Here is a 15,457-nt window from a genome sequence, read left to right on the forward strand (position 1 = left end):
CAGGAGGCTAAATTGCCCGACCCTACCCACCTCTCCCTATTTCCAGTGGCAATCAAAATTTGTCGACCCCATTGTCCTAGTGTCCCATCCCTTTTTCATTTCATCATCGTTTCATGTTCATTTTGTCATCAATTTCATGTTCATCGTCTGAATATTGCTGAAATATTGCTGCTCGGACGTTAAACCCCAACAAACAAACAAAAACAAAGTTATGGCTTTGTTGTAGTAGACAAAGAAAAGGTAATGTGAGAACAGGCATTTTTGCCAACTGCATGGGCTTATCTATAGTATTGTAAATTTGAATCAACCTCTGTAGTACTTAAGTGCTTTTTCGAGTTGATCAAGTGCATGCAGCATAAATGACTGATGTTTTTTTTCATGTGCTGCTACGAAATTTCCAAAATGATCACCATTTTAAAGGGATAGTATTTCCTATAACTATTGCAAACAAAACTTGAGAAATACACTGTACTGTTGAAATTAAAGAAAATTATAAGGGAGGTAACTGACATTTTGCCTCAACAATGGTCATTTTATAACTTGTATACAAATGTGATTCTTTAAAATTTAGACCTGTTAAATTGACTATATTTGTCCAATTAATGAAGCAGTAGACTTTAATCTTCAGAAAATGGCTGTCCTTAAAATGGTGATATATCCAATCAAGATCAATTATTTAATTGTCAGTCATCATCGATAGGCTTGATCAGCTGATTGCTCCTTAGTGATTATTTACCTGTCATTAAACACTCCTTTACCTATTTAGACATCAATTATTACCTTCTGTCAAATTAGTAGCTCTACTTATCAAAGAAATGGAAGTGAAATTCGATTTTGGGGTTTGAATTAGAAATTTTGTAGATCAGATTAGCAATAGTCACTGTAATGTTCAGAAAGCAATAGATTTCCTGTTCCAATAGTAGAACTGTAGAAAGGTTCGCATTCTGGTAGGAATGACCTACTGATTGATAGGTTCTCATGTATGATGTCTACTACTATATGTTTGTTAGCTAAACATGTAGAGTATAAGTAATTTTTGTAATAAGGTTCTAAACTACAAAAAGAAAGGTTGGTATTGATTTTGGTGGTTATGGCCTCAACAGTTTTAGTAAAAGGTGCCAAAAGTATTTCATATAATTTAACTATACACCTCCATTAAAAGTGTATGGCTGTCTATAAATTTTATTGTTCCACAAATTCTGTACCACTAAAGGTAGACTGGGAGATATATATATTTATTTATTTATTTTTTATTTTTATTTTTTTTTTGGGGGGGGAGTGGTTGAGACTAGAACATTTCAGTAATTTAAGGCTAAAAAGGGGAATAGAAACATGTATTACTCAGATGTCAAAACAAAAACTTGATTATTTTTAATGGATCTGTTTGATATTGAATTACCATGTGCCATACCACCAAAAGATTATTTTGATTTATTTTGTGGGTTAAAACTTAAACTTTTTAGGAATTAGGGGCCAAAAAGGGAACAGAAACATGTCTGAACAATGACTTTAGTAAAAGTGAATGGATCTCATCTGGGTTGTGTGTCAAAGATGGTGGAATGGGTTACTCCTGACATGCTTCATGCTGGGGTAGTCGGGCCATAACATGGAACACCTGACTACAAACCATAGTGGTGCACTGTGTTGGGAAAAGATGCCATATTCCTCACACATAATAGAACCCTGCTGTTGTATTCTCTCAGAGTAGGAACCTACATACTTTTTATCTGTTTTACAAACTTTTGTATGAAGTATATCTAAATAGTAAAATATTTCTCATGCACCACAGATTTCTCCTGCATCATTTTTTCTTGACATGTACCATGCATCAAAATGAATACATTTCAATGGTTTATTTTATTCTAGACTCAAGCAAATGGGAGTATTTAACTATGTCATACTTAAGTTATGCTTTTATAGGCTGACAAAAAATCACTAGCACATTTTATGTCATTTACCACTGGCAGTGACTGGGACAAATCATTTATTGTACAGTCGAATTCTGACATGGGTAAAAGTGTTAAGCATGATGAGGTCTATAAGTGGTCAAATGTTTGTGTTCATCTGTAAAGTCATGTTCAAGTTATTGCCCTTTTTTTTATATTTTTTTTGCTGTGTTTAATGTTATTTCTTTCTAAAATTTTCTCCTCTGTGCTAAATTTTTACCCTAGCCCCACCTGTTTAAAGTGCTGTGAAAAAATTCTGAAAAGCAAAAAAAAAAAAAAAAGAACTGGCATAAAGTAAAATTGTAAGCGGTGCTTGCAAAAACTCATCAACACTGAGCTCACGACCAGATCTAAAATTCTTAACAATAATTTTGAAACCAGCATGTGAGTCTCATAGATTCAGCAATTATCTAGATATTTCTTCATTATATAAAGAGTTATGTCAGAGATAATATTGATAACTCAACCACCTTCCAAAAACAGTGAGCAAAGAAACAATACTAGTATTATTTTGATGTATTCAATCTTTACACTATTTCCCAAAGAAGCAATATCTTATTGGTTAAAACATACCCCAACATCCTTCGAAGCAGAATCAATATACAAATGGATTCAAATTCATACTGGAACCAACTGCTTCATGTTCAACTACATGTTTTAGGCAATAAACAGGGACAGTAATGGGAGCTAAAGTTGCCCCTAAGTAATTTAACCTAGTAACGGGCTATCTAGAGATATGAACAATCTCAAGCTACATTTGGTGAATTCGTTTGTAACTTCCTGCAAAAACAAGATATTTAGATGACTGTTTCATACTTTGGAAATATACAAATGAAAAACTTACGGAATTCAGTCTTATTGAATAGAATAAATAGCAACTGATAATTTATAAGCTTCAATTTTTAGACATCCTTATTGTAAAGAATAAAAATATAATCAAAACTGACTTCTATTTTAAACCTACAGATTAGAAACAGTACCTAATATTCCAGTCATGCCACCCAAAATATACCAAATTGAACATGCCTTATAATTTAGCAAGATGGATATGCTCAATAATATCTGATAAAAATACCTAAGACAGACCATTATTGCACTAAAGAATAAGCAGATGTTACTTTTTGAAAGGAGATTGATCCCTTTTAGACAAATGTTACCATAAATTTTATACATTGTATTTATATGTTGTAAAAATAATTTGCATAAGCAAAAAAAGTGAAAAAAGCTTACTTATCAAATCCACAGAGAATGTGAGAGACTTGTGTGAAAGTGTGGGTGAAAGCAGTTTGATTTTTTTTCTTTTGTCATTTTTTCTATGCTATATTGAAATATTTTTTTTAGTATTGTAAAAAAAATGTATTCAATAGTCGGAATTTATAACAATGCAAATTCATTTATTTTATATATATATATAATCAAGTCTAAGCTTCCCAACTCTGGAATCAATGTCAGATTGCAAATTTGCAATGCAAATTCAGTTGCTCCCTCAGCGGGATTCAAACCCCTTTTCTTCTCTGTCATCTATGGTAACACCACCTGCACTAAGTCCAACGATCTAGACCACTAGGCTTTATATAGAAATATGGCTTTCGTTAACCGAGTGATACTTTCTCATAAGTAAATCTATAGTGCGAACATTAACATTAGCACATGATGTAACTGAACATAGCTATTTTAAGTATAGAACATATCCATACTTCAAATAGCAAAAATAAGGCTTGCAGATTTCTAGTAAGAAATAAAAAAATGTCCCATATTTTTTTTTAAGGTTGGATGAGAATCTACTGTTTAAGTTTATTTGGCCTTATGTTCTTACAAATATATGAAGGTGATGCAGGTCAAGACATGTGTGGGTCTTATTCCAGTTGGTTTTTTTTTTACATTGTTGTGTCATTCTTTGTGTTTAAAATCATTTTTTTTTTATTATTTTTGTATTTTAGGGTTTGTATTCATCAGATGCATTTTTCAAATGCCAGATGTACTCCTACAATTCTAACCCGACTTCAAACACCAGACTTGCTTTGTTATGTCAGGTATGTTATTTTAAACTTTTCATCATCTCTGTATGCTCTGATTTGTTTATTATTTTGTATTATATAATTGTTATTATCATCATCATTAGTTGTAGTGAACCAAATGTCATGAAATTTTGATATATTGTTACTTGCAGCCTGAGGAAGCTTGCTACACCATTCTGCAAAAAAGGGGTAAAATAGGTGTATTTTTAAAAGTGATGTAGGTTTATGACAATACTTTTTTGATTTGTTTCTTATTAAATTCTGATTTAAGAATAATTAGCAGGTTTTAAATTGGATTTAGCATTTTCAGTCTATGGGGCCACTCTTGCTCGGACGTTAAACCCCAACAATCAATCAACAATCTTAAAAAAAAAAATGAACTAGTCTGATTTTGAATCTTTTTTAAGATTCCTGTTGAAAATCTCTGCCTTCATATATCAACCCAGATTTCAGATATCTATTACGGTGTTCAAGTGGTCAAAAGGGGCCATGCTCAAAAGAAACGTCTTTTTGGCTCACCTGGCCATAGGCCATGTTGGCTATTACCATCACTTTCGTCTGCCATCACCATGGTTGTCTTCGTCGATAATAATTTTTTAAACATCTTCTCTGAAACTAATGAATGCATTTGGGTGAAACATAGCATTATTGTTCCTTAGGGCACAATAACTTGATTAATTGTGAATGGATCTTCCAGAAATTGTACTACAAGGTGTGATACCACAAATCAATCCCTTTCCTCAGTCATATAATGGTAAAATGCTCTCGTAGTCATTTCTGTTGTTGTTTGTAGACACTTGGTTTTCCTCCCATAGCATTTTATAACAAGGTTCTGCACCACAAAAGGAAGTTTGGTATTGATTTTGGGGGTTATGGCCTGAACTGTTTTGGAAAAAGGGACCACAAAGCATTTCATAGAATTTAACTTGTAGCTCTAGTTAAAGCATATGATATTCCACAATATTGTATACCACAATAACAGACTGATATGGATTTTAGGGGTTAAGACTTGAATAGTTAAGAAATTATGGTCCAAAAATGGGCCTGGAACAAGCATTTTCCTTATGTTCGGACAATAACTTGAGTAACAATGAATGGATCTCACATAAATTTTACTACAAGGTGCCATACCACCAAAGGAAAACTGGGATTGATTTTTCAGGTTGTGACTTGAGCCAAGTAAGAATGACCACAAAGGGGCCAGAAACAAGTATATATTTTTTTAATCTGGATAATTTATGTAAATGGGAATGAATTGCTTTGAAATTGTACCATAGGATGTTTTGGGTTGAGTTTGTAGGTTTCAACTTTCAACCATTTAGGAAAAAGGGGCCAAAAAGTGACTGCTTCAATTCTGGTCAAATTTTTATCATTTGTCAAATATCTAATCATAATTATAATTCACAGCTGTATCAAGATTGAATGGTATGTTCATACTTGCCAAACGGCTCGGCCTCTGCTGTTGTATTAAGCTTTTCCCTGTAAAGCATTTTATTTTTAATTTGTTTTTCAATAGTTAGGATTTATGCAATGAAAGGGACAAGAATTCTATTTTTATCCTGTTAGACAGGGGAAATGAAGGTATATCAACTCAGAACTAGGTGTTTCATTCCATGGTTGGTTACATTTGAGCTTGACCTCAAGGTCATATTAATGATTTTTGCATATCTTTTTTGTGTTTGGGTTGTAATGAGTTTTATGTGATAAATTGAATGTTTATACATTGCTGTTGTACAGGGGGGGGGGGGGCACGGAGACGGATTCACCTCAATGATTTCTAGTTAAGCCAATAATGCTTGTTTTTAAATAATTTTGAACTGCAAAGTAGGTGGAATACACTAAGTCTTGGTAGTTTTATGGTACATATACCTGCAGTACCACAAAATGTATAGCTAACCTGGTGAGCACACATTTAATTTTTACTTGTAAATAGACTTATTTAGGTTTTCTAATTATTATAATCAAGGAAAAGATATTTTTTTGTGTCATGTCTCCTTTGAGTAAAAGTGAATGTATCTTTGTCAAGTTGAAGCACACTGCTCCATATCCTAAAACGAAAGCTGGGATTAATATTCAGATATAGATTTTTTTCATACTTTTTTTGTGTGAACAGGCAGAAAGCTTTTTTTTTCTGGAACATACCCCCAAATTCCTATTTTTCCCACTTTTTTAGCAATGAGCAAAATCAAGAATGAATTCTGAGGTTTTGACTGGAATCACATATGAATCAGGGACTGGAAACAAGCTTAGTTTCCTGATGATAGATATAAGAACAGTAATTGAGTGTAATTATGTGCATCTCTTTGAAATTAAATTTTACCAAGGGATAATTGGAATCAATTGTTGTGAACAGTTGAGGAATTAATGGTCTGATAGGATCTAGAAATAAACATTTTCTTGTGTCTATGCAAATTCTAGAGTAAAAGTTTATGGATCTTGATAAAATCCTAACACAGTGGAATGTTTTGTTTGATATAAGCTTATATTCCTTACATTTTACAAATTGTGGACCAAAAAGAGACAGGAAATAGTATATTAGTATAATATTTTTATTTGTTTTGTTCTTTGACCTCTATCATTCTAGTAGGAATCTTATACTCTGTCAAGCACTTGCACAATCCAAATTCTGAGCTGTATCCAGTTTGAGTGTTGTGTCCTGACGCTTGTTCCAACTATTCAGGATTCAACCTTTGTTGCTGTACCATTAGCTGTATGCTGTGACTCATTTGATTGTGTCAGAGTTTAACAAATCTAAAGACAAGATTTTCAATTTTTGTAAACAAAGATTTATGCTTTAAATTGTAGGTTGCCCTAGGTAACATTTATGATGTGGGACGTCGCAGTGATATGGACCAAGACTTGAGAAACTCAGAATATCAAAGTAAAGTAGTAGACGGACGTGTGTTACCTAACAAAGATTTTAATGTGACATTACCTTATGGTAAGAAGAAGTATTGGTAATCAAAGATAGTCTTACATGAAATGCTAAGAAAATTTCATTTCGCTGACCATGATTTTCCATGATGACATAGAAGGAATAAGATAGTTAAAACAACTGTTGCATTTTATTTTTTTAACATTCTTATACCCCCTGCAAATGAAGTTAAGTGGGGTATTTAGGTTTCATCCTGTCTGTCTATCCGTCTGTCCAACTGTTTTCTAAGCAGCTAAGAACATTATTTTGAAACTTTGTGTGATTTGATATGTGCATACTGTCAGGAATTTATGTTTAGACAAAAATTGTAGAAATGATGGCTGTTGGAACTTAGGCGCTTTTCAAAAAAACTTGGTCTCATGGGTGGTCCATAACTCCTTAACAATTTACAGAATTGTTACGAAACTTAATACGGTGTTAGACTACCATATGGAGATGTGCATTTTGTCAGGAATTCACGTTTGAACAAAAATTGTAGAAATGACTGCTGTTGGACTTAAGCGTTTTTCAGCAGAACTTGGTCTGGTGCGTTGTGAATCTAATGTGTTGTCAACAAGGCATGTTTTGTTCCTTTTATAAAGTAAGGTTAAGTGTTAGCATTTTCTTGACATATAAATATGCTAATCAGGGATTTCAATACAGTTAATGCTTCAACTCCCAACATTTTAAACAATTATGTCTAGCTTAATTATTAATTGTCATCTAGAGACAATTTACCATATACATGTGGATTGACGAATTAGTGACATTTGTTCACACCTTGTATAATTGATTGGTCTAATGTTATCTGAGTTAAATGAGTAAAACAACAACTATGAAATAAAATTAAAATTGTATTTGTTAAACAATTCACAATATAGCTTGAAGTAGACAAACTTATGAAAGATTATTTTTTAAAATATGACCAAACTTCTCACAAGAGGCCACCTCTTCTTGTGAAGCCATATTTTTTATCACTTTCAGTCTGACACAAATGAAGCCATTTAATACTGTTCTAATTCAGAGCTGTAAATGAAGCTTTGATGTTGTTTCTATACTAGTTCCAGCTGTTTTGTTGAATTGTGGAAGCAATTTATTGATTTTGTAACATAATAGGTAATTATTCAATTTCATATGTTAAGGTCTGTGTCAGAATCTTGAGCTTTGCCATATATTTAATGGCAATTCCAATTCATAGATGCAGACAATAACAGTGAATTGACTTGAAATAAAAACAATTACATGGATGAGGCCTAGAATCGGGAGGGCTTACTAAGCGTTTTTTTTTTTTTTTTTTTTTTTTCTGATTTGTGCCAAATTCGTATATGGTTTTTGCATCAGTCAATTATTAATTCTGTTATTGTCTTTATACTGCAGTCATAATCGTTTTTAAATCAAGTCTAATTTTTACAGGACACATTTATTACATTTCTTACCCACTATTGGACCCAAAAATAGTTTGTTTTTTACTGGTCTGATTTTAAACAGTTTTTTTATTATATTCCGGATGAAAATCTTTGCCTGCATTTTTTCAATCAGATTTCAGATATCTTTTACAGTTTTCAAATTATAGGGGCCGAAGCGGACCATGCCTCAAAAAATGGACTTATTTAGATTCTGTATGAAAAACCCAGCCTTAATACAAAGGTTTTAAGAAGATTGCTCCTATTATTTACTGTTTTTGAGATAATGAGATACAAAGTAGTTCATGAATGCATCCAGAAGCAGACTTTTATACTTAAATTGAATTCAACAATTGTGCAGTATTGTGTCCAAATAAGTTGTTGCGTCAGTAATGAACTGTAAGTCCCCGTGTTTAGTGTGTCAAAAACTAATATTATGTCCACACTTGCCTCTAGTGAACAGTTAAACTGGCTACGCTTGTGTCATGCTGCGTTGAGCTAAGCTTTTTATTTAAAAATGTTTTTAAGACTGTAATTGTGTATCAAAAATTCCAACATCATAGTGGATTTTAATGAAATGTTTCATTACAGGGGCTGTAATGCCTGTTGGACAGCTGATTACTATAGAATCCGGTGGCTTTAAGATGCCATATAGAGAATACGTTGTAAATGATTCATCTCAGGTTTGTTTGAGGTATCTGGTGGAGTTTTCAACAGTTACTCCCAGGCATTAACTCTAGTGTAGACAGGATATATCTCATCAAATGGTAGATGTAGTTTTGTGTAATGCTTCATTTTTTATTTTGTGAATACAGATATTTTTGAATGATCATGTTTCTGGATTTTTTGTGTCATTACATGATTTTGATGATCAGATTTGTTGTCATTTAATGGGTTTTAAAATTTTGGACTGATTCATCTTTGGCAAAGCTGGCTAGTATTATGTTAAAGTTTCAACTTTTTTTTTCAAGCTTTCAGTTGGCAAGGAAATAAGTGTTAATTTAAGTGATTGTAAGATATGTTCTAGGTACTTTCAATAATTTCTGAAAGTTATGTCTAGCTTAGCTCTCAGGCAATTGATGTGTATAAGAATTAAACTGCTATTTGAATAATATAGTTCATTGTTTATTGTTGGACAGGTGTCAGTTATTTGATGTGCAGTCAACAGTTAATCAATGATTACCTTACATGGGACTTGTTGATTACTTTATGTTATTAGTTTGTACCAATTAGTTCATATAATTAGTTTTCATGTATAATGTTTATTTATTCAATAACAATGGAAAGATGAATTGTTTCCATTATACCTTCACTGCATCCCCAATTGCAGTGAGGATATATAGTGAGGTAAACATGCAAAAAGTCACAAATCTGGTAGGACAAAAAGTCACAATATTTATTTTTTACTTCATAGGACAAAACTATCATAAGGCAAAAAGTCACGAAATCATGAAAAATAAAATTTTAGATGACCTGATCAGATATTACAAAAATACAAATTTCCTTCATTTATAGTGGACTTAATTTACAGTTTTAGGTCCACCTGAAAGAATAAACATATGAAGCTTCTTAATTTAAGGTACTGGTACACCATTTTCTGGACACTAGAAATTTTTGTTTATTTTTCTATACATGAAGAAAAATATGGAATGTCTCCATTCTCATTGTTTGCAAAAGTACCAGATAATTCAAAATCAGTAGAAAATTTTATTAAAAATCCATACATGCCTTTAACAGAATTGACAATTTGTTTTGACAGTGGTAAATATACCAAAGGCTAAGTAAGTATGCACCTACTAAACTTGTTGTATTTTTTGTTTAATATTGCAAATATGATCATTCAACAACTTATTTGACAGTTTAGGAAAAATATTGACATGAAAACATAAGAAATTTGATTAAAGTGACCTTCTCCCAACTACTTAATTTTTGTTCAGTGACCTTCCGTCCTAATGGAACTAAAATTTCAATTGTGACTCTCTGCCCTGTCACTAAAGGTCCTACATTCCATAGTAATAGGGGTGTCGGTACTTCCTTTCTTCAATTAAGCAGATGGAGACCCATCTTTTATCTGCTACTTCTTCACAACTAATTTGATGAAACTTTCACAGAATCTTTATTACATGAACCCATTGTGTACCTGCTAATGTAGATTTTGACCCAAAATACTTTTGCAGTTGGGAGTTTACATAGCAAACAGTGGACTTGTCATATTTGGATATGGGGACATGAGGGTACTGATCTCTTATCCATTACTCCTCCTTCACCCCTGACCATAATTTAATGAAAGTCACAGATTAGCATTGTGCTCCTTTTTCTGAATTTTGATCCAAATCAATTTTAAGGGCAAAAGTTGCATGTAATCAGATCAGTGATTATATGTGGGAGAATAAAACCATAAAGAAGCAGGTTATAATAGGTTGTAAAAGTTCAACATGTTTTTTTTTTTTCATAAAATATTACTAGTGATATTTTTGTAAGTAGGTATTTTAGATATCCTAAAATGAAAACAACGATTGTTGATACTTGATTGTTGATACTTCGAATGAATTTCATTCAACCAAAGATAACGTGAATGGAATATAAATGTTTTTAAGTATTCAAAAGCAGGAGAAAAAATATTACATTTTCCCATATTTCTGAAATTTTGTATCGAAATTGAAACGGCGGATATTCCATCCGGTTAAATAGTACAAGTTCACCAGTTGTCCACTATAAAAAAAATCCTTGTTTAGTTGAATATCTGGGGTTATGTATTTTAAGACAAAATTGAATAAAAGTAGAGATTACTGATGTTTTTTTATATAACCTGCAAAAAATTGCAGTCGTATAATGGTTTGGTCCTGTTGTACTGCAGTTGTATAATGGTTTGGTCCTGTTGTACTGCAGTCGTATAATGGTTTGGTTCTGTTGTACTTCAGTCGTATAATGGTTTGGTTCTGTTGTACTTCATGTTGTCATTATGTCCCAGTGGTTGTTGTCCATAGACATTTGGTTTTCCTGCACAAATTTAAATATTGGTTGATCTTTAGGTGTCAATACTTTCCTAACTATTACCCTCCCCGAAATTTTTTGATCACATTGTACTAATCATATTTCACCGAATTTTCATTGGCTAGGTTTTTAACACTCCAATTGGAATTCTCATGATCAGCATTCATAGTTATTCAAGATTAATTGAGTCCAGAGATTTCAGATTTCAATCATGAACAGAGCTAATTCGGCAGGTCGATTTGCTTGTCGGTTGGTCCCAAATGTGACTAATGAAATAGGTATGCGGCATTACTAATTTCCTGCTATCTTTTGTCTCTTCCAGTCTTTGGTATAAATTTATGTTTATTGTATCTTTCGATAAGATATGAACACTTACTGACTGTATATTCGGGGAATTGTAAGTTTATTTTCTCATAGGTTACAACTATTGCACTCGACTATGCCTCAGGCAAATGATATACTTTGGGAAAAATAAACTTGTTATTCCCTTATACCCAGTCAATAAGTATAAATTATAACAAGGTTTCAAACGACAAAAGGGAATTTGTATATATTTTAGGGGTTATGATCCCAAGAGTTAAAAATGATATGAATTGGACATAGCTTATAAGGCTGCAAAAATCGTGTGTTCATTGTTTTCTCGAGTTCAATATACAATTCGCATGATAACAAGTAATGACCTGGTACGAATATGAAAAACTACTAAATGACCTACACATTTCTGGAGCACTCATTTAAGACAAGAGAAATTAATTGACGAAGCAGGTCTTGTAGACTTAAAAAGCTTGATTTTTTTTCTTATTCATTTTTCTTATTTTTTTGTGTTTATTTTCATAGAAAGTCTGTTACTTTTGAACCCATGCTCCTAATAGCTTACATTTTTGTTGGTTTTTTTTTTAATTTCTGCAGAGAGTGTTTCAAGATTGGTCTTTAGAATTGTGGCATCCAAATTTAGTTTCAATTTTTAGCTTTATAGAGATGGTTGCAAGCTAAATGTTAACTCCAGATTTTTTTAAGTGTTATTATTGATTTGCAAAATTTATGTACGGGCAATACCTTTAAGTATAAGTGTATAGATCAATGTGAAATTTTATCACAATGTGTCGTGCAACACAGGGAAGGGTTGAACTTGGTCTGAAAGCGTTTAATATATCTGGTATTGAACCGTTAACACCAGGGTTGATAGGTTTATATTCTATGAGAAATGAACCGTATTTGTAGGACATTTTTCTGGTATTATGTTGCTGCTTCATTTAATACATTCCTAACTTTTTATATGTTTCTCACCAAAAGTAATTTGTTAAGGGCTCTTACAATTTTTTTAAGGAAACCAGACTATAAGTTTAAAATGACAATTGATTCTAGGAATATTCTAGATATTTTTACCAATTATAATTAGAATTTTATTATTGTACCATTGAATGAAATAAAAATAAATTCTCATTTTGGGTTAAATGTTCAAGGGTGTAGTAAGTCCTGAGAAGAATTTTTACCGCGATGCATACAACACATCTGCATAAGTCATATATAGGCTGGTCTAGGAAATATTCTATGAATACTACCTCTAAATTATCGTAAAGTGTGTCTAAGTAAAGATGAATTTCCTCTCACGGAAAGCAGTGCTGCAATAAGGGAAAAAACATATTACCCTGAGCAGATTGTCGTTTATTTAAATCTTTAAAATAGAATTAATTTTATCCAATGGTCCAGCTGACTACTCACAAGATGACTAATTATATTGCTGACAAACAGAGCTAGCTTTACTTTCAACGTTTAAGATTGGAATACATGTATTGCAATGCTAATTATTCAAGGTAATTTTTTTATTCTCATTCGGAGAGTCCTTTTATCAAAAAGGTTCCAAATGATTATAGCCCTGACAATTGTGTATTGTAAGGAATACCTTTTAGAGGATACATTTTTAATAGGTACTCAAAAATGCTGTAAAGTAAAACGTGTTAGAGAAGTGGGCAACAAAAGTGTACAGATATAGTTTTAGATATGAAATATTTCTGGTTTTCAAAACTTTGTTTATATACAATCCAAACTCTGGAATTGATACGAGCCTGCAAATTTGGTCGCTCCCTCGGCGGGATTCGAACCCTTCTCTGACATTTATGGCAACACCACCTGCACAAAGATTAGTCGACCACTAGGCTTTATTGTTGTATGTTTTAAACCCATCAAATGTGTAATGAGATTGAGGCAAAAGCCCGTTACAATCAGACTTATTGTGAAAATGAATTGTATTTTGTAATATTGTATAAATAAATATGTCACCTATTTGGTATTGTTATTGGTTTTTCCTTACCCAGTGAACACTGTTTTGTGGTCTTTGCCCCCACAGGAAATGGACAGAAATACTGGTGCCCGTCCGGTCATAATTGTGGACGCAACTCCTTGGAAACCACTTGACGGATTTTGATCATTTTTTGTTGGATAATAGGTTACCATTTGTAGTTGACCATATTGCGCCGACATTTTAATTCAGCAAATTTTACAGGATTTTTTTTTTATATTTTTTTGTGGCGGCATTATATACATGAATTATGAACATGTGTTCGTTGAAAAAATGTGTTTTTCTCCTTTATTTATTTACACTGACTGTCTGTATTATAAGTATATTCATGCAAGAAAATTCCACCGATATTTATTTATAACTTTGTAAGATGAAGTATGCTCTTAAGTTTGGAGTGTAGTTCGATGTAACTGCACTTTTGAATTTTCATTTTCTATTCTACAGAAGCTACAAAGACGTTGGATTCACTCATGACTGATCAAACTTATTTATTCCGCATCCCTTGTAAGATTTTTATCAAATAAACATTATTTGGCAGAAAACAATTGTTTACTTTAAAACTAGAAAAGGAATTCCATGGCGCTTAATCGATTTATTTCTATGATACAAAAATATGTCTTATTTTGATATTGAACTATTTTTGCATGTATCTATTTCATAGTTGATCCTTCTTTTTATACTCCCGTCTTTTTTTTTACCATTGACCCGCATACCAACTCCGCCTAGAGGGATTTAGCGTTCATTATTGAAGTATTTGAAACACATTTCTGCCTGTTTGCCAAAAAATAAGTGTAGCGCTAGCTCAGGATTATAGAAATAGTGACGACTGTGACGTAAAACTGATGAAATTTGGTGAGAACTGAGTTTTCCAATGAAGAAAAAAAAATGTTAAATACCATTAAAAAGCTCTGTTTTTATACGACCGGTGTCGCATAACTCTGGGTCCGGTTTGATTCGGATACAGAATGTTAACATTTTGGGTCTGGGGTACCCTGTATCCGGCTGTCTAGAATTCTGTAACCCCCTTATAAGTTCGGGTCTTGCCTGGTTAAAATTAAGTAAAAATGAGCTGAACTAATCTGTTCAGAATAGGGTCGTTATTCTCGGATTCTTGCTTGCTGTGTTGAAAAAAACAGTATATACAATGGGAAACTAAAACCTATGCAAACTCGATCCTAATTATTGACTGTTAAAGGCAATGTAAACTATTATTTTCAAAATTGTTGACACTTTGAGTCAAAGGTAATGTAAAGAACTGATTCTGTATAAATTACATGGAGAGCGAGTACAATAAAAGCTTCACCGACGGTCGGCGTTCAAATGTGAACAAACTGTACTACTCGCTGACCTATTCCTTCACACGTATTGGACTGACACACTTTAGTATATGCTTTATAGATGGCGCTTTGTCTACAAACAATCCTAGATTCGGAGATTTTAGACATCGCATCTGCCCCAAAGAATTTGATACGAAGTCAGCCTCTTATCCTGATTTACTCTCACAGATCGATGGAAAGGGAAAACTCATTACCAAACTATACGACAAGTGCAACGACTGCTCATTCCGTATCATCAACTTTCCTTTTATCTGTAGCAACACCCCTATTTCATGTTCTTTGAAGTGTGTGACTATTTTCCCTGTCTAGTTGTTATCCTTTTATTATATTCTTTTGATAACCCTTCGAATCCTGGTTCCAGCAATTTCATAAAATACCAATATATATATATACTTACCTAGGAACACCCATAATTACTTAATTATTATACACAGATCTATATAAAAACAGATTTGACAAATGCGAGAACAGCTTAGAAGTAGAAGCAGGAAAACCAAAGTAAATCTATATAAAAGCAACGCAAAATAATGTCTACTATACGCCGAT

General features: G+C 32.6%; 1 protein-coding gene across 1 annotated transcript in view; it reads left to right on the plus strand.

Annotated features, from left to right (window-relative positions):
- The window catches only part of LOC148626287 (poly [ADP-ribose] polymerase tankyrase-like), a 172,023-nt gene extending 158,465 nt beyond the window's left edge, over positions 1-13,558 (plus strand). The window contains exons 49-51 of the mRNA XM_088570167.1: positions 3,887-3,979; positions 6,770-6,905; positions 8,873-13,558. Of these exons, the coding sequence (XP_088426293.1) occupies positions 3,887-3,979; positions 6,770-6,905; positions 8,873-9,015 (372 nt within the window). The 3' untranslated portion in view covers positions 9,016-13,558. The remainder of the gene's footprint in view (positions 1-3,886; positions 3,980-6,769; positions 6,906-8,872) is intronic.
- The last annotated feature ends 1,899 nt before the right edge of the window (positions 13,559-15,457 follow it).

The sequence above is a fragment of the Perna viridis genome, chromosome 2 (assembly GCF_037379345.1).
Source record: "Perna viridis isolate PV_CMFRI_1.1 ecotype Kerala chromosome 2, ASM3737934v1, whole genome shotgun sequence".
In the NCBI taxonomy this organism is placed as follows: Eukaryota; Metazoa; Mollusca; class Bivalvia; order Mytilida; family Mytilidae; genus Perna; species Perna viridis.